This window comes from Heterocephalus glaber, unplaced genomic scaffold, assembly GCF_053883595.1.
Source record: "Heterocephalus glaber isolate CG9 unplaced genomic scaffold, H.glaber_assembly_v1.0 deba00001538, whole genome shotgun sequence".
In the NCBI taxonomy this organism is placed as follows: Eukaryota; Metazoa; Chordata; class Mammalia; order Rodentia; family Bathyergidae; genus Heterocephalus; species Heterocephalus glaber.
Window position 1 is genome coordinate 8669340 of NW_028258333.1, and position 25689 is coordinate 8695028.

Sequence of the window (25689 nt, forward strand, 5' to 3'; positions counted from 1 at the left end):
TCTGTTCTGTTTTACCTTGTGAAGGTAAAGACTCAATTATTTGTACAAAGTTGTCATCATCTCACTATATAAAACTTACTTTGCTTTGAAATAGGTTCTGTGCAAATTATTCTATAACAAAAGTTCAAAACCAAAGTGTACTCATTTTTCTGAGAATAGGCACTGCTTCCATGAAGCAAACACTACTGTCATGTTCAGTGGCATACATGAAAACAACTGGAAAATCATATCAAAGAAAATAAACAATTTAGAGAGATATAAAAGCAATGGAAATGTAAAGCAATGAACATTTTCCATTCTTCTTTTTTTTTTTTTGTACCGGGGATTGAACTCGGGACCTTGTGGTTTTGAGGTAGGAGTTGGAACCACTGAGCTAAATCCCAGGCCCTTCCATTCATTTCTATTGTGATAAAAACAACATAAGATATCAACAGATACTTTTCATTCACTTATCGTAAGGTATTTTTATAGGTTAGAAGGTATGGATAAACAAAGAGAAAATAGCTTTACTGTCAAAAAATACTAATTTATTTATATCAATAATATAGAAATATAAAGAAAAAACATCGATGAAAGTGAATACATACTATCAAAAAAAAATCAGGGTTATCCCCCCATGTACTTTGAATATATTATGAGTAATCTCCACAGTAATCATGTAGAGTAGTTGTTCACTTTGTTATTTTGCAGGTCGCTTTGTCACTCACAAAGAAAGAATAACTTTCATAAGTAACAACCATTCACTCCTTCCACTAAGCCCCGATCCGTTTTTACATCAATTTAGTTACCACAAGTCCAGGCAGGTAGTCATAATATATCATGATAACTGATTGGAAAAGAAATAACAAAATGGATTGAAAGAAAAATTAAAGCCTTAACTACACTTTTCAATAAATTACTTCTCCGAGTATGCCAGTCTCTACGCCCACTCTCCAATAACTTCTCTGGTCCACTGAGAATTCCTATTTGTATTAGGGTGAAGATGATATGCTTCAAATATGAATACTGAAAATATCCTGAGGCAAAACATTGATAACGACAGCTACATTACAAATCCCCTACATTACAAATGTTACATATTAAGAAATGGTGAATGAAAAACAATTAAAATAAAATTGGGGCGCACTAAGAGTTCTACTTTGTCTCCTGTAAGTAAACTTGAAGAAGCCTAGGAGTCAAGATTATTTACTGTATTTATGTGTACCCAGGAAAGCAAATGCCTTAAAAAAGAGACTGTTCCTTTGGGTTTGCCATCACAATCAATCAGCTCCCTCTTGTAGTCAATCAAGCAGTCACCTGGAGCGAGGCACTCATGAGTGTTTGGCAGGACTGAAGGGAATGTGAAAAACAATGAACCATTTTGACAGCCATAATGCTGTTGCTCCATTTCTCTTCAAGTGACGATATTAGAGGAAACTGAGTATTTTGAGTATGCGAGTGCTGTGACAGTAAAACAGCACCCAAAATGCTCAGCTTGCAGAGAAAATGCCACATATAAGGCATCGAAAACATTTGTTCAAATAATATAAACATGAATAAGTGTTTCAAGAATGAGGAACAAATGCCAATTTGAGTGTCATGACTGTGTTATTAGGGTGATGTATATATGATGTAGCTTTTTGATAGATAAATACACATGGACAATATGGTGTTTAAAAGCTGTTTACAAGGTATTTCCTTTTTCTTTAATTTTCTGATGTTTGAGGTACAATATCCTACAGAGAAGGTTTGGGATCAGAAAGCCCTCATTTCTTACCTATAAGCTACTCCTGCTTCGGATGAATTATTCGCAAAAGAAGAATAATATTCTCCTGCAGGTCTTTCGTAAGTGTGGGAATGCTGTTAACAAATAATGCTTGTTAGTAAATTTCAGGGGACTCCCAGCCTATACGTGAATTTGTGTGGTTGAACATTCCTAGTCCGGAAAGATATTTATTTTTTCTCACAAGACTAGTCCATGGGGGGGGGGGGGGGATTAGCTCAGTGGCTTCGCCGCCTGCTGCGCAAGCACAAGGACTTGAGTTAGATCCTCGGTACCAAAAAAAAACCAACCAAACAAACAAAAAAAAACCCCAAGACTATTCCATGGGTCCTCTCTCTACCTTAAGCTGCCTTCCAATTAGCAGCATAAATGTCCCTGATTATTGTCATATTCAGAGGAATAACTAGGAAATCTGTTGCAGTTCTGGGGTTCAATTCCAGGGTCTCACACACACCAAACAAGAGCTTTCTAGTGAGTTACATCCTCACACATATATTTGCCCTTCTAAAACAAAATGAACAGAAAAAAATGAGGAAGAAAATAAGAAGGGTCAAAACCACAAAGGAGAAAAATGGTGGATAGCATCAATACATTTTTCTAAAAAATAAGAAATGATTACTCATGCTGTTGGTGCAGGGAAAGGATGAGAAGTGTGGCTGTAATATTCAAATTTTAAGCCTTGTATCTGTGGAGGAATTTCTAGTTAGCAAAGTGAAAGATATATATGTTTTTAAAGGACCTGAGGTCAAAGAGGGCTGTGAGGTCAGAACAATTCCTCTGCCAGGAACATATGCCAACTCTAATTGTCTCGGAGGAAGAATGAAGCCCTCTCCTACCTGTCAGGTAACAAAAGTAAGAACGAAAATCCTTCTGATGTTAATAACTCAATCTTTATGGAATATTCTTGAAGTCACTGAAAAAACAGAGACAAGAAATTGTGGCCCAAAGAACGAGAGAAATGGAACATCATGCAATAGTTATAACAATTTAATCTCCTGTGACAGAGATAGGAGTATTTGGGGTTATTTAATGTTGGTTTTTGGTTGATTTCTTTTTGGGTGCTCAGTTGGTTCCACTATTCCCTCAGTCTTTAGAAAACGGTCTGGTTCCGGAAGAAGTCCTAAGTTAGCAGCGTTTGATACACAGCAGAAGTGGCTTCTGTCCAGAAGTGTAGAGAAGAAGCCTTTAAAGCCAGAAATGGGAGTTAGGATCCAGAAACTGGGTTCAGGCTTCCTTTCCAGATCCAGAATCTTCAGAATATCAGGGGCTAAGGACATTTCTTTCCACACTGCATGGGGTATGATTTGGGTCATTTCTTTGGATTTTAAAGAAAAAGTCTGTCCCCTAGAAGGTGGATATCAGAAATGTAAGACCAAAGAAAAGGGAATGTGGGTCAGAGATTTTTAAAAGAATGGAGAAAAGTCTTTGGAAAGTCATAATTTTTTCCCCTTTACTTATTCAGCTTGTCTAAATTCCATATGTGAAAGACTTAAAAACTTTGAAAAATGAAGTAAACATGATAGTAATACAATATAAGCATTAATATTAGAAACATTCTATTTTGAAAAAAACATACTTACTAAAAGATATTCTGTTTCTGGAAAATAAATGTTATTATCTTCTACATGCCAAACAAAGCACTAGTCATTATGGAAGATACAAAAGTGAGTAAAGAAAATATCAGTGAGTTTTCATTTTAGGAATTATTTTTCAATTACATACATATAACCCAAAATGTTTTTTTAACAATAGCTTTGCTTGTCACCTAGTAACTTAGCAATTTCACTTATTATGATGCCCCAAATATTAAGCTTTCTAAAAGTTGTCAAATACTTATTTTTCGGCCATCAACTGAGAAATATCCTAAAATTGAAGATTACAGGACTGAAAGAAATAAGCAAAAATAGATGTTTACAGAAAACCCGAGATGAAGCAGGTTTTAGAGTAGGATAAAGGTAACACTAATTTATTTTAGAAAAAAAAAGAAAATCCTTAATGATTATGTCTTTCTTTCTATGGAACATTCATAAACTAAATATTGAAATCAGAGCCAGATGATATATTCCTGCCATAAGAATACTGGGCACATGTTTGTGTGTGCAAGGTGCTCTCTGGCCCTGTGTGCAGGGCAAGGCTCACGGGGAAGTGTTCATGCACTAAGAAGCCCTCAAAGCAAAGAGGAAATAACATGAGTAAAAACAGCACAGCTGTGTTTTATAAGAAATATCAACAAGTCACTCAAGGGTCAGAGAGTAGCTCTAAGAATCTAAGGTATCCACCAAAGAAGTAGAAATGTGTCTGAGAAGGATGAACCAGGAAGAGGAATATTCTACTAAGTGGAAAAATAATGGGAAAAAAATGCTTGGTTGAATAACAAAGGTTGGTGAGAGATTTGACAATGGTGAAAACAAATGAATATCAAATACCTAATATTTAGTTAGAGAAGATTCTAACAAGTCAATGGGATAAGAGCTCATTTCATCCTGGGTCAGGGAAAGAAATGTACTCTTAGAATAAATTTAAAGGAATGGAGCAGGAAGAGTAAATTACTTGGTGATTGATTTCTATGAATTATGTGTAATCAGGTTAGAAAGCTATAAGAAACAAATGCAGTATTTCTTGTCATCATCAATTCAATATTCAACAATACTCAAGCAGCTACTATATTTGCCGGTCTAACAACTGAAGATGTGTGATGCTAATACAATAATCCGTGATGTTTTTTTCAAAATGATATTGGGATGTAGGAAGGATTAGTGAAATCATAAAAGAAGATGTGAATTTATTTTTTGCAAGGAACAAATTATATAAAATATACTATAATTGATCCACATCAATTTTCCATTTCAATGTGTAAAGATATCACTACCATTTTAGAGTAAATCAGATGATTTTTGAACTTTTGGTAATAACTTTAAATTGTGACAAATAGCTGATATGTTTGAAAAATTAGATTCAATTTCTTTCATTATTTTGTTTGCTTAAAGCTTTGTTTACTTTTGATTTACTTAACATAAAATTTATTTGTGTACATTTCATTCTCATTCCATTTTAATGGCCCTATCTACAGTTACAGTGGACAGTCTCACTAGTATAGAGCACCAGTCTGACCCATAATCTCATTTCATTAAAATTATTGGAATTATATTTGATATCTAGTATGCTCCTGTCACTAGAGACAGTGATGTCTTTGCTGCTGAGTAGGGGAGTAATCTGACATTAATAGTACCCATAAAGTACTTTCCTAATTCATGATGAGAATAAATTTATTTGTTATATGTATTTTCACAAAAATAACAAATTTTGTTTCAGCCTCTTTTGACTTCTCCAAACATCAACAAACAGTATTTTTTATATTTAACCAGTGTGCAAGATAATTTCTAGTTTAGTGGTGGTACTGAAACTCTACACTGATTACTAATTTAGAGAGACCAGCATGCTTACACTGTTCAGTGGATTTTGGAATGGGAGAAACGAATTTTTTCTTCAGTCTGCAAAGTATGTTCCACAGAAGTCCTGGGTATCAGCACTGTGGGTCTAAATAAAATTAACTGAACCAAAGTAACTTCAGTGAGATCCTTCCCTCAAGAACCTGCAAGCCGCTTTCTCTGTTTTTGCTTGTTGTCATGTGATTATAACAGGGCTGCTGTTCTTCCAGTAACTACATGTGTTTAAATCTAGAAGATAGTAAACCCAGAAAGAGAACTGACCTCTAAATAAAGAGATCAAAATTATTACTAAAACAGTCAAGTGGTTTTACTTGGAAAATCTTGTTTTTAATTTTGTACACTGTTGCTCTGAGAAATATCAGAATAATGATAGAATTGGCAAAATGAGAAATTCATACTGAGTAGAACATCACTAATGTCTACTGGAGTTCCATAACTGTTCCTTAAATGCTGTATGTGATGGATTGATTCTTGTGTTGATCATTCTACTACAGTTTGGAAAACACTATTTCATAATTTTTGTCAAAAGAAATTAAAGTCAGATGAATTTGTAAATTGACAATATGCCACAATTTTTACCTCATATATTCCATTTTTCTATAAGAGAAGCAGATTTTTTTTCAGATTTGAGGGTTGCTGATTCATTGCATGTTAATTATATGAAAATCATTTTAAAATGTACCTGTAATTATTGCTGCAATCAAGTGTTAGTGTCCCTAATATTATTTTTCTCCTTCTCCTCCTCCTCCTCCTCCTCCTTCTTCTTCTTCCTCTTCTTCCTCTTCTTCTTCCTCCTCCTTTTCCTCTTCCTCCTCTTCTTCATCTTCTTCTTCTTCATCCTCTTCTTCTTCTTCTTCTTCTTCTTCTTCTCCTCCTCCTCCTCCTCCTCCTCCTCCTCCTCCTCCTCCTCCTCCTGCTCCTCCTCCTCCTCCTCCTCCTTCCTCTTATTTGTCAGAGATGGACTACAAAGAATGTAATCTAATAAAGTATCTTTTACCCAATCCTCTTTAACTGTTACAGATGTCAGGGACCGTTATGTAAATATTTACTCTTCTCAGTTATTGTTTTTTCTGTTGGCCCCCATTTCCTTTGCCATAATCTCTACAGTGTGTGTGTGTGTTTCTGAGCACTTTCTTAGGTGTTTTTTTTTTTTACTTTATTAAATTCTTTTATTGGTACATTTTAGGTATAAAACACAATTACATTTCTCATTGGGAATTGTACCTTTACATAATGTATCTTGGTTCTTGTTTTTTCCCCATTCCTAGCCCTCCCTTCCCTATTTACAAAGACTTTATTTCCATTTTTTCCATTTCTCCAGATTTTTCCTTTCCCTTCTTTCCTTTCCCCTGCCTCTTCCAATACCCCTACCCCTTTGGACCCTTTCTTCCCATTTTACATTATCGATTATTCATTCTAATCATTGGTACATTTTAGGTATACAATATAATGACATTCATCATTGGAAATTTGCACCTTTACATAGTCTCTCTTGGTTCTTGTTTTTCACCCTTGCCCAGCCCTCCCTTCAATCCCTCCATTCCTCCCTATTTACAAAGATTTTGTTCCTATTTTTCCATTTTCTCGTATTAATCCCACTTCTTTCTATCCTTTCCCCTAGCCCTCCCACTTCCTTCCCCTTTGCCCCTTTTCTTCCTATTTCACATTACCTATTATACATTTAGTCCTTATTTACACTTTCAGTTTCTCACACCAGAAAAACTATTCTGTATTTTCACATGTGTGTCCTATTTATTTCACTTAAGAATATTGCCTCAATGTGCATCCACTTAGCTATAAATGTCTCTAATTTCTCATTTTTTATGGCTGAGTAGTACTCCATTTTATTAAAAAAAACCCCACATTTTCTTGATCCAGACTTCAGTTGATGGGGCTGTGGGCTGTTTCCAAGTTTTAGCTATGACAAACTGTGCTGCTATGAACATGGGTGCACATATATCACTGTGGTATGAATCTTTTAATTCTTTGGGGAAGATCCCCAGCAGTGGAATAGTGAAGTCAAATGAGATTTCCAGTCCTAGTTCTTTAAGGTATCTCCATACTAATTTCCACAGGGCTTGCACCAGTCTACACTCCCACCAGCAGTCGAGCAGGGTTCCTCTTTCCTCACAGCCCAACCAGCATTTGTTATTGGTTGATTTCATGATAGTAGGCGTTCTTTCTGGAGTGAAGTGGAATCTCAGCGTTGTTTTCATTTGCATCTCTCGAATGACCAGTGATGTTGAACATTTTTTCATGTATTTATTTGCTATTTCTACTTCTTTTTCTGAGAAATGTCTGTTTATTTCAGATGCCCATTTTCGGATTGGGTCTTTAAATTTGGGAGGTCTGATCTTTTTAAGTTCTTTATAGATTCAAAATAGTAGACCTTTGTCTGAGGAAGAGCAGGTGAAGATTTTTTTCCCACATTATAGGTTATCTCTTCACACTGCTGGTAGTTTCTCTTGCTGTCCAGAAGCCTTTTCATAAGAAGAGATCCCACTTGTTGATTGTTTGTGCTAGTTCATGGGCAACTGATGTTTTGTTCATAAAATCTTTTCCTACACCAATGTCTTCAAGTGTTCTACCTAACCGTTGTTCCAACTGGTTCAGAGTTTCTATTTTAATATTTAGATCTTTAATCCATTTTGATTTTAGTTTAGTGCATGGTGAGAGATACAGGTCTAGTTTTAATCTTTGGCAAGTTGAAGCCCAATTTTCCCAGCACCATTTATTAAAGAGGCTATCTTTCATCCAATGAGGGTGTTTGGCTCCTTTATCGAACATGAGATGGCCGAGTGTGTCTGGCATTGGTTCTGCATCTTCTAATCTGTTCCACTGGTCCTCAAGCCTGTTTCTTTGCCAGTACCATGCTGTTTTTATTACAGTACATTTGCAGTATAGTTGCAAGTTGTGGATTGTGATACCCCCTGCCATGTCTCTGTTACATAGAATTGCTTTTGCTATTCTGGATCTCTTCTTGTTCCAAATGAATTTTTGGATTGTTTTCTCAAGGTCTATGAAGTATGCTGCTGGGATCTCAATTGGAATTGCATTAAATCTATATAGAAGTTTTGGAAGTATAGCCATTTTCACTATATTAACCCTTCCTACCCAGGAGCAGGTGATGTCTGTCCATTTTCTGATATCATCTTCAATCTCTCTTTTTAGAGTGCCATAGTTTTCAGAGAAGAGGTCTTTGATTTCTTTCATTAGGTTGATTCCTAGATATTTCAGTTTTTTGGATGTTATTGTGAAATGAATTATTGGCCCTATTTCTCTCTCAGTGAGTCTGTCATTCGTGTAGAGGAAAGCTGTTGATTTTTGTGTGTTGGCCTTGTAACCAGCTAATTTACTGAAATAAGTTATTAAGTCTAGAAGACTTTTGGTGGAGTTCTTGGGGTCTTCTATATAGAGTATCATGTCATCTGCAAATAATGACAATTAAACTTCTTCATTTCCTATCTTTATTCCTTTTATTTCTTTCTCTTGTCTAATTGCCATGGCTAATGTTTCCAGAACAATATTGAACAAGAGTGGTGATAATGGACATCCTTGTCTTGTTCCTGATTTTAGAGTGAAGGATTTCAGGTTTTGACCATTTAGTATGATATTGGCTGTTAAGTTTTTCATAGATGGCTTCTGTCAGTTTGAGGTAGACACCATCTATTCCAATTTTTGTAGGGTTTTTATCGTAAATGCATGTTGGATTTTGTCAAATTCTTTTTCTGCATCTATGGAGATAATCATATGGTTTTTGTCCTTGGCTCTACTGATATAGTGTATTACATTGATTGATTTTCATATATTGAACCATCCCTGCATCCCTGGGATGAATGTCACTTGATCAGGGTGTATGTTCTTCTTGATGATGCTCTGCATTCTGTTTGCCAGTATCTTATTAAGGATTTTTGCGCCAGTGTTCATTAGTGAGTTTGGCCTATAGTTTTCTTTTTCGGTTGGGTCTTTCTCTGCTTTGGGGATCAAGGTGATGCTTGCTTCCAGGAATGAATTTGGGAGTATTGCTTCCCTTTCAATTTCATTGAAGAGTTTAAACAGTAGCAGCAGTAGTTCCTCTCTAAATGTCTTGTAGAATTCAGCATGAAGCTATCAGGGCCTGGGCTTTTCTTAGTTGATAAGTTTTTAGTTAAGTTTTCAATTTCATTGGTTGATATTGGGTTGTTCAGAAATTTTAGGTCTTCTTCATTCAACTTTGATAATTCATATGTATCTAGGAATCTGTCCATTTCTTCTGTGTTGTCCATCTTATTGGCCTATAGGTTCTAGAAGTAGGTACTGATGATCCTCTGGATTTCTGCTGGGTCTGTTGTGATTTCAACCTTTTCATTCCTAATTGCATGGATTTGGGCCTTTTCTTACCTTTTTCTGGCAAGGATGGCTAAGGGTTTGTCAATTTTGTTGATTCTTTTGAAGAACAAACTCTTGGCTTCATTGATTTTTTTGTATCATTCTCTTAGTCTCCATTGCATTGATTTCTCCTCTGATCTTGATAATTTCCTCCCTTGTATGAGCTTTGAGGTTGTCCTGCTGTTCTTTTTCTAGAAGCTTGAGGTGCAGCATCAGGTTGTTTAATTGGGCTCATTCTGTTTTCCTAATATGCTTATTCACTGCTATGAATTTCCCTTGTAAGACTGCTTTCATTGTGTCCCATAGATTCCAATATGTTGTATTGTCATTGTCATTTAATTGAAGGAACTGTCTGATTTCTTCTTTAATTTCCTCTGTGACCCATTGGTTATTCAGAAGTGTGTTGTTCAGTTTCCACGAGTTTATGAAATTTTTCAAGATTCTTTTGCTATGGATCTCCAATTTCATTGCACTATGGTCTGATAATATACAGGGGATAACTTCAATTCCTTTGCACTTACTTAAACATGTTCTACGTGTGAGTATGTGGTCTATTTATGAGAATGATCCATGTGCAGTTGAGAAGAATGTGTATTCTGATTTTGTGGGGTGGAAGACTCTGTAAACATCTGTTAAGTTCATTTGTTCAAGAGTTCAATTGAGTTCTAGTAATTCATTACTTATTTTTTTTCTAGTTGATCTATCTATTTGTGACAGTGGGGTGTTGAGGTCCCCCACTACAATTGTGTCCATGCATATATGACTTTTCATATCCATTAGTATTTGTTTTATATAGTTGGGTGCACTAGTGTTTGGTGCATAGGTATTTATGATTGTCATCTCTTCCTGTTGAATTCTTCCCTTTACAAGGATGTAGTGTCCTCCTTCATCTCTCTTAATCAGTGTTGGTTTGAAATCTACTTGATCTGCAAAGAGCATAGCTACTCCTGCTTTTTTTCAGGTTCCTGTCACATGGAGCATTGTTTTCCACCCTTTAACTTTCAGTCTATGAGTTTCCTTTTGAATTAAGTGTGTTTCTTGTATGCAGCATATGGTTGGATTTTGCTTCTTGACCCATTCTGCCAGTCTATTTCTTTTGATTGGTGAATTGAGGCCATTAACATTGATGGTTATAACTGAAACATATTGACTTGTCATTGCCATGACTTTTTCTTTTTGTTGGGTTCTCCCCCTTTATATTTAATTTCTTGTCATGCCAGATGGGTTCATTGTGCTTTGCTTCCTGGGGTTGTGATCCTCAATGTCTGTTCCTAGAATATTGTGTCAAATTCTTTGGAGTGATGGTTTGGTATTCATGAAGTTCCTAAGGTGTTCTTTGTCATGAAAGTATCTTATTTCTCCATCAATTTTGAAAGATAGTTTTGCAGGGTACATCAATCTGGGTTGGAGGCTGTTTTCTTTTAGGAAATACATCACTCCAAGCTCATCTTGCCTTGATGGTTTATGTTGAGAAGTCTCCTGTGATTCTGATGGGCTTTCCTTTGTATGTGATTTGTTTCTTTTCTCTAACTGCTTGTAGAACTTTTTTCTTCTATTGAGTTTCTGGAATCTTAACAATAATATGCCTATATGTAGATTTTTGTTTGATCAAGGGTATTTGGAGTTCTATATGCCTCACTTATCCATATGTCAAGTTCTTTTCCCCTGCTTGGGAAGTTTTCTGCCATTATTTCTGTGAAGAGATTTTTTATGTCATCTGCACACTCTCCTGTTTCTTCATTGACTCCAATAAGTCTTATGTTATTCTTCTTTGCATCATCTAGCAGCTGCTGGATTGATTTCTCATGTTCCCTTATAATTTTGAAGCAATTTTTTTTTCTGGTCACTAAGTGCAATCTTATCTTCAATATCTGAAATTCTGTCCTCACATTGGCTCTTTCTGTGTGTAGACTTTCAATGGAATTTTTCATGTCCTGGAATCTTCTTAGTTATTAATAAGACAGTAATTTGAAGCAGAAAATGATTCTTAAATTTCATCTAGAATTTTGTAAAATTAATACTGGTATCTCTAGAACTTTTAAGAGTGCTTTATAGCCTTCCTACAAACTTTCATAGAAATCTTGCTTATATTTGGTATCTATGCTCTTTGTTTAAAGAAATTTGAGGAGGTTACAGATATAAGACAGTATTTGTGGATTTAATTACATTATGCACACAGGAAGAATAATGCTGAAAACTGTACTTTCAATTAAAGGCTCGTGGAGATTTATTAATGAGTTATGTTTATAGCTGATTGATTTCTACTACAAAATGTTAAGGGAAAGTTATTGTGTAGAAACATGATGTCAATCTAGACCTGCATATTAATGATTTATTTCAAGTAGAGAACACCATCCCTCCTCTTCTACAGAAACTACTCTGAGTCCGGACTATGAATTAAAATGTTAATCATTACATTGTCTGTTTTCTTCCTTTGAAGTACAAAATTTTCTAATGGTTTATTTCTCTTAATTATGATGTTTGTAAACTTTTTCTAAAAATATGAGCAATACAGATTTACTGCACAAATGATCATAAATGATACATACTACTTTTAAAACATATCTATGAGTATTGGGACTAAAATTATGCCAAACAAAATACTATTTTTCTTCTATTTCAGAAAAGAATATTTCATAGTCTCATCACTGTCTATCATACAGTAATTTAGATAAGTCTTGTCAATCTTAAAGAAAGAAGGGGAGAATACTTTACTCGATACTTAACACTTTTCTAAGGACTGAGCTAAGCAGTGAACTGATATTCACCACTGTTACCATGTAAAGAATCATAAATAAAGCTAACCCAGGATTATGTAAACCAGCACATGTCTTTGTTTTTCTTAATCTTAGGTTTCCATTTAAGTTTTCGGTTTTCTTGAACTGACCACCAGAACTCAGTATACAGGCATACATATAGGTACCAAAAATAAAACAAAGCATGTCCTGTATTAGTGTCTATGAAACAGCTGATAGAAAATTATCAAGTGCCTATCAAGTAATGTCCATTCCATAACTTTCCATTCCCAATTAAAACTACACCCTGGAGTCTTATGTAATCCATCCATTTTGTTTTGAGTGGCTGGAATGAAACTGAATGGAATTATGGCTCTGTTTTGGGGTACGTAAAATCAACTACAGTAGTTCCTTAGTGTAGCAACTAGATTATCCATTTCTTTGGTTACCATTGGAAAGAAATTTCATGTACTCTAAACAGACACAGAAATTTTGAACACATTGATAATTTTTAATGAAGTTGACATATTAACTGAGGTAGGTTTGACATTTGACTCATGTTATGAACAAGAGTCCTTTCAGATTTCTCTTGAATGTGGTTCTCTTACCATTTAGCATGAGTTTCCCATTCAGCATATGTATTTCTTCAAAATACCTTGCTCAGGTTTTAGCTATTTTATTAATTATTAATTTTATTTTTTACTTGGGTATGTTTTCTTTGCTCTAACATGGCCAGAAATAGTATGTTTCTTTGCTATTTTCTTGTCATATTCTCTCTACTTTTAAAAAGGTAATTAATGTTTAAAACAAGGTTTTAAATAATTATTCATCTTTTATGCTCTGAAAAACATCATGTCATAGATATCTTGACAAAAGTTATTTACGACAATAAATTGTTCACAAGATTTGTATTTTACTACACTGATAAATGAGATTTCAGGATATACAATTGAGACACTAAATAAATTCTATGGTAACTCAACTGCAACATGTCTCATTTCTTTGAATACAATAATCTACTGATGATTTATATAATAGAAATACAAGGTCTCATTGGAAGTTCATCATCATAAAATCACAATGGATACCAAAATGTACCTTTTTAACTAAGGAAAGAAGACAATATAAATACTTGTCTTAGGCAACTCAAGACTGTACTTCATTTTGGAATAAAAATTTTATTATAATTGATCTTCAATGAAAGTACTTGAACATTTGTGGAAAAGGAGTCGTTCCAATTATGAAGATGGAATTGAGTGATGCTATTAAAACACACCTTCATAACTGACTACTATTCTACACTTCTTATATAACATCACATTCAAGGGAATTAATTGTTTCTCAGTGTTTGTTTGGATTTTATTCCAGCCATTTTAAAGCACAATTTGAACTAAATTCATTAGTTCTGAGCCTGTTTAATTGCATAGTAATAGAGTTTTTAAGCACAAATTGCAAAATAGTCTTTGCTTTGAAGACAATGAGTATTTTATTTTATAACCCTCTTAACACTTTCTACAAATAACTCTCTATCTAAAACATTTGCATATTTAAGGATCATTAGAAACATTTTATTCCCTTATTGACATAGTCTATAGAATATATATCCATAAGTTTCCATGATGAATTAGCTGGTGTAATACAGATGTTAAAACATATCAAGATGGAGGCATACATTTCTTTCAATACATCATATCACTTATAAAAAAGAGCAAAGAAAAACTCATATTACAGTTTCATAATGCAGAAATTCAGTAAGGAACTGTAAGGCACTGTGTTTGAGATAAACATTTTTTTTTTTTTTTGGTACCGGGGATCAAACTCGGGTCCTTGAGCTTGCACAGCAGGTGGCAAAACCACTGAGCTAAATCCCAGGCCTTGAGATAAACATTTTTGTTGGTAAATATAGATCTTGCTTAACCTTTAATAATTACATGTATTCAAATTAACTTTTATTTAAATATACTGTTATTGGTTCATTTGCTTCTACTAAAGCCCAAATTATAGTTGCCTTTGCCTTCAGAGGCCTAATCTAAATATCCAAGTACATACACAAAAACCAAGTATAAATCATGCATGCAAACACTCTCTCAGACACACATACAAAGATATTTTAACTAATAATATGCATAATAAGAAATAATACGGTTAAAAATATATTCCACACATGATATCTATATTTTAGCAATAATCTACTAAGTGAATATCACATTGATAAATACATGGCTATATATAGAAATATGATTATATGACTATAATGCATGTATGTATACTGAACTTGGCAATAAAAACATTTGCTATCTTTCTTTCCTCTAAAAAAATATATATTGAAAATGAGACATATATTTCTAATATATTTGAAGCAAATATAGTTTCAAATTGGTTTCAAATATAACTACATCAGAATTGAGAGTATTCAAACTTAATTTTTGAGAAAACAGAGTGAAATAAACAATTTATCAACTAATGAATATTTTAAGCTTTAAACTGATTCCAAACTCTTATGTATATATGTATATGCCCTATCAAAATTACCAATTTACAAAATGACTACTAAGTTAAGAAACATTTTTCCAATTATTGATTTTGAAATTGAATGAAAATATATGTCACATATTCTCTTTAGACCTCATTATGTTACTTATTTTAATATCTCACATTTTCAATATTCACTTCATTTAATGATATAATTTAAGGTAATCTGTAATTCACATGTTCAAAGAATATTGATATGTACCCATGTGAACATAGGTCTTTCATTTATAGATCCCTATCTGTATGCATTGGTCACCCTTTTCCTTTGAGAAGGTAAGCATTAAGTAGTATGTCTAGGATCTCTTCTTGGCAGTGAACTTAGATGTTGCAGCACCTCATAGGAAAGAGGAAGGCAAGTGACCTAGTCAAATACTCTTGCATGCATGATAATGACAAAACTCCTGCCAAACAATTTGTTGTTTTTCCAGAGGCTCAGTGAAAAACTATTGTTACTGAGAAGTTGTGCTTTGCATAGCTTTTGGATTGTGCTGAAGAAACATTGTGATGCACTATTTAGTACCTTTCTTTTCAACTTTCACATATAATATGGCATATAATTGCTTTGCCAGAGAAAAAGAAAAGAGAATAGAATTTATATTTTTATAAGAAATAATATTTATATGTCTTTAGAGTAATTCTTAGCGATATTCTTTTAAACAATTCTATATCTGAGGACTAAGGATATTGCTTATTAGGAAAAAATGTCAGTTGAACTCATAGTAGTTCCCCCAATGTAATACAATTTTATACATATATAAATAAATATAAATATATACATATATATCCATGTTTGTGTTTGACAATTTATGTGATAACCACATTTTAAAAAATTATGAAAAATCTTATAGCATCACTTACCCTTTGCCAAAGATAAAAACTAATAAGCATAAAAATATATGAATTCTCCATCTCATTCAATTTATATAATATTCCATTTGTTTTAAGCAGTATTTAGATGTCATAGAAATATTCAAAGACAATTTGATTTTTACTGGTGTGTGTATAAATAGTGGATTATCAAAATAATAAAATCACATTTATCTTTATTCAATGACATTGTTTTAGGAGAAGTAAATACAGTTTTAAATATGTGCAAAATCAATATCTGAAGAAGAAAAATTTATACAAATAAAAACATAGTATTATTTCCTTGCAACAAGCACCAATACCCCAAGATTATAGGTAAATACACTGACCTGTTTTAGGATCTACGGAGAAGTAGGGCTGGCCCTGAAGAATGCTGTAAACAACTCGAGCACTGTTTCCATAGGTAGGGTCATCTGCATCAGTGGCAGTCACCTGTAGAACAGAAGTACCTGTGCATTCAGGAAAACAAATTTTAGTGTGTGATGTTATAAAGCACATGGTTAATTTGAACACAAAAAAATGGGTATGCTTAAATATCTATGGAGAAGTAAAATGAATATGTCCTACCAAATTGAACTTTTAAATTTGAATATCAAAATTATTTTTTTTCTTTCATTCTTTGCCACATACTTTACTGAATGAATCAAAAAATGAACACTTGGTCTTAGATATCTTTATGTTCTGATAACATGGTGAAGGGTCTTTTTTGACCCTCATATGAATTAGAATAGGTGTGGATCAATGCTCATTCATAAAATTGACATTAGCTGTTGAATTAATGGTGGGTAAGTGTAGGGTATACATAGCACCCCTGGTAACTTTTCAGCAAACTATAGATGGAATAGTGTTTGATTAAGGTAGAAAGATTAATAATGACATTATAGCTTCAATGACATCAAAACAGCCCATTCAAATAATTTTTCATCATTCATTTTGATTTTTTGTCTGTATTATTAATTGTATTATTAATTATTAATTATTGTATGTATTATTAATGAATCTCAAAACTGGTCCTCTAGGTTTATGTATTATTCTACCATTGCTTCATCAAACTACTGAAAGCATAATTATCTTTCTAAAATTGATAGTATAATATGCCTATGGAACTAGATCTTTAAACATTAAAATGCATTTTAAAATAACTTACAAACATACTGGATTTTAGGTGATAAAAATATGGATCTATTATGCGGGTTTCTTTGTTTATGTATTATGACATTATTTGCATAATTAAATACATCTATGTTGTATTTCAGTCATTTCTAATTCAAAACTTATGTAAATATAACATAAAAACCATCAATTAATGGATATGCAACTTTACTATAAAATTTTAAACAAAGACCTCTCATTTATGCACAAAATATACCTTATGCGTCATCTAATAATACATAGTTTTTAATTTTATATGAGAAAAATTCTACCTTCTGTTTACATATCAAATAAAAACACTATTATAATCAAGCAAGCTTCTATAAAATTGTGTATTCATTGTGATATTTGAAGATAGAGGCATGGACAATTTTTATTTTTGAATTTTAATAATTATCTTAATGATTTAGGAGTTAATATCTGTTCAACTGCAAAACTTGTACTTCCTATTGAAATTCTGACACAAGTTTAAAAGAACTGCTTGGTGTCTTTAAGAATCTTAAAGAGTTAATTAAACCTGATATGGCAACTTCAGCTCACAATACTAATTAGCATATCATAAATGTATGTGAACTGCTAATAGCATACAATCAGTCTGGCCTTTACATACTACTTTGAGATTGATACTCTAAAATTAACTATTCTGTATAATTGCACATACACAAAAGGGGAGGATTCTGTCTTGTTTAAAAGTGATTTCAAATTATAGCCCAGTAAAGCCAACAATGACAGTAAAAGTTGGCAACAACATCTAGAAACTGAGTCAGATACACACTCCTGGTGGAAATGTGAGAATCTGGTAATTTCTTATATGATAAAACACACAATCACTATAAACCCCAGTACATCCTACTTGGACATTTATATCAAAGACAATAAACTTTACATTTACTATAAACCTGTTTACAAATACTCATGATAGAATTGTTTGAAATGGTTCCAAACTAGACGTGACTCCAGTATCCCTCAATGGGACACCACTTAAACCAATGGTGTTACATTCTTCTTTGGAATAGTACTGAACAATGACAAGTCAAATGAACAAAACACTGTTATGTGAAACAACTTGGATAAATCTTTGTGTTATCATACTAAGTAAAATAAAAGCCAGTATTATAACTAAGTAAAATATAACCAGTATTATATTGGTTTATGAATTTATTTATATAACATTCTTGAAATGGCTACATTTTAGAAATAGATAACAGAATATTTTCCAGAAGTCTGGGGTTAAGGAAAGGAGGAAGACAGTTTTGTTAAAAAAAGACAACAGAGATATTGAAGATGCTAAAACTTCAGTATTTTGATTATAATGGTGAAATTATGAATATCTACAGATTGTATAATAGCACATAACTAGATTTACATATTTGCACACATGCAAATTTGCACAATTAAATAAGATTAGTAGGTAGTATCATTCCTATATACTGGTTATATTTTCATTTTTTTGAAAGATACTAACATTGTGAGAAAGTGAGTAAAGGTACAAATAGTGTCTTCAAGTTTGGTCCCATAACTATATGTCCATCTGTAATCATCTCAAAATTAAAAGTGTAGGAAAAATGTGTTCCTGGTTCAGGGCAAGTCCAATCACTGAGAAGTATTTGGGCTTGTGTACACTATATGTTTCCTTAGCAGATTACTAAACTCTATGCCTTTAAAAATTAATTTCTAACACAAATTTATGAGGTCTGGTCATATACAGACTTCCCACTCTTAATGTAATTATAATGATAATATATAGACACCTTTTTCAGTGATATCACATCACACAACGCGTACCCAATATTTATATGTCTAGTTTATTTTGAATATACCAAAGTGTAGACATTTATAAACAAAAGTTTATTTAGGTGGAATTTCACTGATACATATCTGAGAAGAAAAATGAAAATTTCTGGTTAGGTAACCAGGTCAGACTCCAAATTTGTAACAAGTTCATAATGATGTCAAATATTATAATCTTATATCAACTCAATCACTAATCTAATAACAAAAACATTAGTGACCGTATGCATACAGGGACTATGGATATTAGGGAAAAAGCCATTTGGAAGACAGTAAAATAGTGGTCATTAACTGGTACAATCACTGTGGAAATCAGCATGGAGATACCTCAAAGAAGTAGGACTAGAGGTCCCATTTGACTCAGCTATTTTCCCTGGGTATCTTCCCAAAAGAATTAAAAGAATCATATTACAGCGATATATGTGCACCCGTGTTTATAGCTGCACAGTTTGTAATAGCTAAAGCTTGGAAACAGCCCAAGTAACCATCAACTGGAAACTGGGTAAAGAAGATGTGTTTTTTTTATGAAATGGAGTACTACTCAGCCATAAAGAATGAGAAACTAAAGACATTTATAGCTAAATGGATGCATATTGAGGCCATACTCTTAAGTGAAATAAATAGGACACACATGTGTAAATACTGAATAGTTTCTCTAGTGTGAGAACCTGAAAGTGCAAATAATTATTAAAATTATTAAAATGAATAATTGATAATTTGGAAAAGGAAGAAAAGGTCCAAAGGGGTAGGGAAAGTGGGAGGGGAAGGGGAAAGGAAAGAAGGGAAAGGAAATATTATGAGAAAAGGAAAAAATGGGAAGAAAGACTTTGTAAATAAGGAAGGGTAGAGGGGGTGAAGGGAGCACTGGGAATGGGGAAAAAAAAGAACCAAGATACATCATGTACAGGTACAAGCACCTAATAATAAATGTAAATCTATTGTATACCTAAAATGTACCAATAAAAGAATTTAAGCAAAAAAAAAAAAAGAAAGAAATCAGGCTTGGGCCAGGGATTTAGCTCAGTGGTTCTGCTGCCTGCCTTGCAAGTGCAAGGTCCTGAGTTCGATTCTTAGTACCATAAATGAAAGAAAGAGAGAAAGAAAGAAAGAAAGAAGGAAAGAAAGAAAGAAAGAAAGAAAGAAAGAAAGAAAGAAAGAAAAAGAAAGAAACCAGGCTTATAAAATCTTCAGGTTTTTAAGCTAGCTCAGGCCCTGAAATATTGGTTTGAAGCTAAGTAGATGTTAGTGTTTAAAAAGAAATCCCTGAGCAAACATTACATGAAGAAAAGCTGAGTAAGATCACACCTCATATTATGATAGGTTGGATCACAACATGAAAGCAACAAAATTACTCGGCTTGGAATGAGGTGCCCACGAAAGTTCATCCTTGCTAAGTGAGAGTTTAGATTCATGAAGGCAGCAGCAAATGAAATCAGCTATTCGAAGAAAAGTTAAACAAAGAAGAGTCTTATTGTGGTAGTGACTGTTTAGTAGAGGGATCTGAGAAAAGAATAACAGAAAATATACCTCTCTAACTCCACCTAGAAGTATGGTTATTCATAGCTACCTACATTCCTGTACAGTGGCTCTCACAGATATTCAACAATTGCAATTGTTTTGGGAACTATAGCAGCTGATTGCCTCTGGTCCTGTACTTTGGTGGTGTCTGAAGCATCAGAGTGCTACTCTGAGTACCTAGATGCCAGTGAGAGAGAGCATAAGTGTATGAACAGCCACACTCAACAAAAAACCAACCTGCCAGAGAATACAGTGGGCATAGCCATAGTTAGCAGGGATGGAAAAAGTACCCTTGCCCACTTGTACAAGTGTTTCTTACAAGATGGATGCAGGAGAGAGTTCCAGGCTCAAAGGAAAATATACACTTATATTACTTTCTGTTGATTGGAAATCTGGTACTTATAGAACATCTTTTACATTGGGAAAGTGTGTCTCTTTAGTGATAAATGCTACAGAGGGAATATTTTGGCCCCCTCCCTCAAGCTCATATTCTGAAATCTTATCCCCAGTGATTGCATTTGTTGGTGGGGAATTTGCCACGAGATGAGTCCTCCCTAGTGAGAAGAGTGTCCTTATGAAGGAGGAAGGGAGAACCTCTTCACCTTTTCTGCCACGTGGGAACACAGTGACATGAGGCCTTCTGTGAACCAGAAAGTAGCTCCTTCCTGGACACTGAACAAGCCAGGACCTGGACCCTCAGCTTCTCACTCCCCAGAACTCTGACAGCTCTAACCCTAACCTTACTTGTTGTTTATGTCCTCCCGCTTCTGATATTCTGTTAGAGCAGTCCAAATAAACTATGACAACTAATAAGCAAATACATAACCAAAAGCAGATCTCATCAAAGAGTGCACTACTGGTTGAATTTTTCCCTCAAATTTCACATTTTAAATTCCTAACTCTCTCTCTGTACTCACATTTATCAACATATTTGGAAATAGTACTGTTGGTCGTGTGGTTAGTTAAGAAGAGATCATGGCTGGGGATTTAGTTCAGTGGTTTCACCACCTGCTGCATAAGTGCAAGGACCTGAGTTCAATCCCTAGTACCAAAAGAGAGAGAGAGAGAGAGAGAGAGAGAGAGAAAGAGAGAGAGAGAGAGATCATAATGGAGTAGTGTGTGCCTCTAAAATAATATGGTAGTTATCTTTCCAAACTTGGGAAATTTGGAGGCAGATTGACAGACAAGAGCAGCACGAATACACCTAGAAACAGAGAGAGAGAAAACTATGAGAAGATGGAGCAGAGGGTGGGATGATGCGTCGAACAAGACAAAAGATCACCAGTGAAGCACTAGAAGAGGTGGAAGAACCAGGAAACAGATCTTCCCTAACGGAAGTTGCGTACTTGCTTTTGGAACCACTAAGCAATGCGTTCTGCTGTTCAGGTCACCTGGATTGTGAACCATGACTATGGGAAACTTAGCAAACGAATACCATGTATTATTAGAAAGTCAGTGGAAGAAATGGTATTTATATAATCACTTATAGCTGTTTTATAACTTTTAAATGATAAGAAAAAAATAGTGGATAGTTTCCTGTGCTACTTAATATCACATAGATTATAAATGAGACATATTACAACATAAAACTAGATTAAACTAAACAGATAAATACTTTGAAAATTTTTATCACCATCAGACATTACTAGTGACCTATCTGTTGCTATTTTAAAGAAAATTAGTAAGTAGTATGGGGCATTGAATCAACGATTTTGTTTTTTGCTAAACCTTTAAATTAAAACATATGAATATTTATCTATGTCTGAGAAAAGTCACTCACACTCCATCATTCAATTCCTTTATTTAAATTCTGTGCTGAAGGTGGGTAGATAGTAGAAAAGAGAAAATTATTATCTTCTGCAGTGCTAGCTTTCTGAAGAAAAATATATAAAGTGATATTTAAAAGCCCACTTTTCTATCAGATGATTCAAACAGGAATCTGATTTTCTCTGTGAATTTTATAGATATGATCAATAGATATAGATTACTTCCTATACCACTGGTTTCTTATTAGAAAAATCTCTCAAACGTGAGTAGGAGCATTCTTTGTTTTAACAAAAGAATAACCATTAAAAAATAACCACAGAGTCACTGTATTTTATAGTTCCATTAGCTGTTTATTTTACAATATTTTCATATGAAATATTTCCTATGGCACAGAGCTGTTCCCATGCTAGGGATTAGAGTCTCTCAGCTGATGTTTTATACAAATCTGAAAAAGATTTAAGAACACAACAAAGCTTCCAAAATAGCTCTTCTACAATAAAACTGAAGTCTTCCTTCTGTGGGGATTGCCCCGTGTCCTTCTTTTCACTTGATTTCTTTTGTACTGGTGCTTTATAAGTAGTGCACATTTTGGAAAGTTTCATATCAGTGAGAAGGAAAGTGTGCACTTCTTTGAAAGTCTCTGAAGACCGATTTGAAATATTTAATAAAGCATTTTAATAAGAAGCAAACACTCTCTGACATAGCAGATTGTTATGCATGACTGGTCAGGGTTCTCATCTCTGTTAAAATCTCCAGAGAGTGGTCACTGAGCAAGGATCTCGAGTAAAAATAAGCTGAAGATTTATGATGGCTGAGAACACCTCTCTGAAGGAATTTCATAGGACTTAATTCTCTGAAGATTTTCCAAAGCACTGTGAAAAAGCAATAGTCATCAAGACACAACTTAAATTTCATTTCACACTGGAAAACTGTTATTTCACCAACAAAGAAATAACACTGGATTTGAGTCACTGTGTAATTTGATAAAGCTTTATTCACTCAGCAGTTATAAGATTAAAAATTAAATCTTTCTGCAGGAACACTTATTAAACATTTGAGCTGTGCACACAAACAAAAATCATTGGCCTACCTGTACACTAGCTGCATGCTAAACCATGGCTAATGTTGATTCATTTAGAATTTAAATTAGATAATTTTCATCGAACATGAAAATTCTCAATTCTCAAATTAGTTTAGTATCATCTCTCTTGAATAGAACAATAATTAAGAAAATAATATATATTGATTTAGAATTATGTGGACAACTCCCTCCTATAAACAATTTAGTTATGTAATAGATCTATTGACACAATTATATCATTATTGATGCCTATTCATATATATGGGGTTTTGAAATTTGAAAAAGTTAGAAAATTGAAGTGAAATTCTAGTTGTTCTGGAAAGCAACTATGTGACATTTTCTGTGTTCTCCCTTGCTCTGCCCAGTCTTCTTCCTTAAAGTTTATTTTAAAATTACACTATCTTTGCCTATTTTCCCCTGTCTGCCTTAATGTTATGTTATGAAATTCAAGATGCACATATCTGGAGAGAGGCAGACTTATGTTCCATCTCTACAGACAAAGGGAAAATCAGTGAACATTTTGACGGTTGAAAGAGCATAGTAGGGACTTAAGAGGAAAGGACTTCCAGCTACCGATATTATTATGCTCCCCTGCAGCCTTGGGGAATGCTCTTCATTCTCTTAACACCTCTACAGAGAAACTGATTCCGGCAAAAGTGACTGGGCTGATCCTGTCCCCTCTGGTTTTGTGTATCTTATGAAACCATTTGTTTCTCCTCTCAGGTTAGTTTCCTACCCTATCCTGCTCTGCTTTGTTTTTAGGAGTCTAACCCCTGGCCTTGATTTGTATTATAATTAAAGTTTATTTTTATTGGTACATATTCCCAGTACATAATGATTACTTTCCTTTCAAGGAAATAAATTTTTAAAAGAGTAAAATAATATTCTCTACCAAACATGAAGATAGTTTCTATATTATATACACTAGTATCATTAGTACTTGTAAATGTGTATCTAGGAGCTTTTTAAATTCATGACATTGAATTATTCTTTGCGTTGTATTCCTTGATGTATCATTTGAAAATCTGTGCATTTCCTGTGATACAAAAGTCTCAGACTTCAGGGAAGAATGTTTGTCATATGGATAAAATTTATATTCACAAAGCAATATGATACTTAAATAATTAAATACTTCTCAAAGTATTCTACCAGCTGTTTATGTGGGAAAGCAAAGAAATGATTTTTGAGAAAACTATTTCTTTTTAATCAATGTAGTTAAAACAGAAAAGAACTTCAAGGTCAAAACTAATATATTGGCTTTTTTCAGGCTAATTTATATATAACACAGCTAAATTATGAGAAATAAGCATTTATCATCTGCCATTTATACTCATTAAGTGCATTTTTTCTTTCCTGATTTCCTATCAGTTTGCCAATGTATCTATAAACTGCCTTAATTGTGACTTTAAAAAATATTTCATTTGAGCTGGATATGGTAGGGCACACCTGTAATCCCAGCATTAGGAAGACTAAGGGAGCAGGATTGCCAGGAGTTTGAGAACAATGTGAACTATAAAGTGAGAACACATGTCGAGAAAAAAATAAAATTCCATTTCAAGAGTAAATGTTATTGCCAAGATCATCATTGTTCTGGATAATAATATATTGTAGCTGAATCTTCTTTCAGAATATCAAGAATAAAAAAGCAAAAGGAAAATATAAATAAACAAGGAAACAACACAAACCACCAAATAAAACAGAATATCAGGAATAGAAATATTTTGTCATTGCTTTCTCACAAAGAATGGTAATAACATTTTATAGTAGTTTAATAAGTGATTATAATATATATAACATGCATAGTATGCTATATATATATATATATACACACACACACATACATTGGTTATAAGTTTATATACAAGTTTGCCCTTAAACATATATGTGATTGACAGACAATTATTCAGAGCAATCATTGAGAAAATGAGTCCACTTTACTCTTACCAGTGTAGAATAATTTTTCTATAGAATATGATGAATGGTCCACATATTTGAAAGAAATAAAAAGTAAAATGAAATAGAAAAGAACCTTGCAGATGACATTAAGAGTCAACTTAAGTTTTAGGTTCCATACCTACATCCTCTAAATCCACTATTCAAGAGCATTCATCATTTCTTTACCCTACATAGTACTTTCATTATCATTTTATCTGATTTTGTTACTTTTAAAAGCATTTACTGATATACCATAATAAAAATTAGGAGTATACTTATCTCAACTTCTTCTCACTACATCTCATGGTTGTGAAATTTTGAATATATTGTTAATTTTATTTATGATTATAATTATTATCACTAATGGTAAAATGGTTAAGTCTCGAATTCTTCATTAATTTCAGTAAAGTGCATTTTGTGGCCTTAATAATTTTTAATGAAATGTATATGTAAATCACTATCTTTACATCCTCATTTCTTGTTTTATAACTCCTTTGGCTATTGTATATACATTACATTATGTTGTTCCTTTACAAAATATTGACTGCTCTTGGTGATGCCACACCTGCCTACCAAGCACAAGGTCCTGAGTTCAATTCCAAGTACTGGAAAAAAAAATCAACTTCTACCTTTTCCTAGGATGTAATTTGAGAGATTGAATGTAAACATGGGAAATGGTCAGACAACATCCAAAAACAGAGCTCTGAATTATAATCTGCAGCAGTCAGTTCA

General features: G+C 33.5%; 1 protein-coding gene across 14 annotated transcripts in view; it reads right to left on the reverse strand.

Annotated features, from left to right (window-relative positions):
- Window positions 1–25689, reverse strand: part of Cdh18 (cadherin 18) — a 924665-nt gene that overhangs the window by 183335 nt on the left and 715641 nt on the right. For 13 of the 14 annotated variants that reach the window (XM_087189262.1, XM_087189255.1, XM_087189253.1 and 10 more), the window contains one exon: window positions 16043–16162. The exons of the other annotated variant lie outside the window; for it this stretch is intronic. In XM_087189262.1, the coding sequence (XP_087045388.1) occupies window positions 16043–16162 (120 nt within the window). The remainder of the gene's footprint in view (window positions 1–16042; window positions 16163–25689) is intronic. 14 annotated transcript variants of the gene reach the window in all.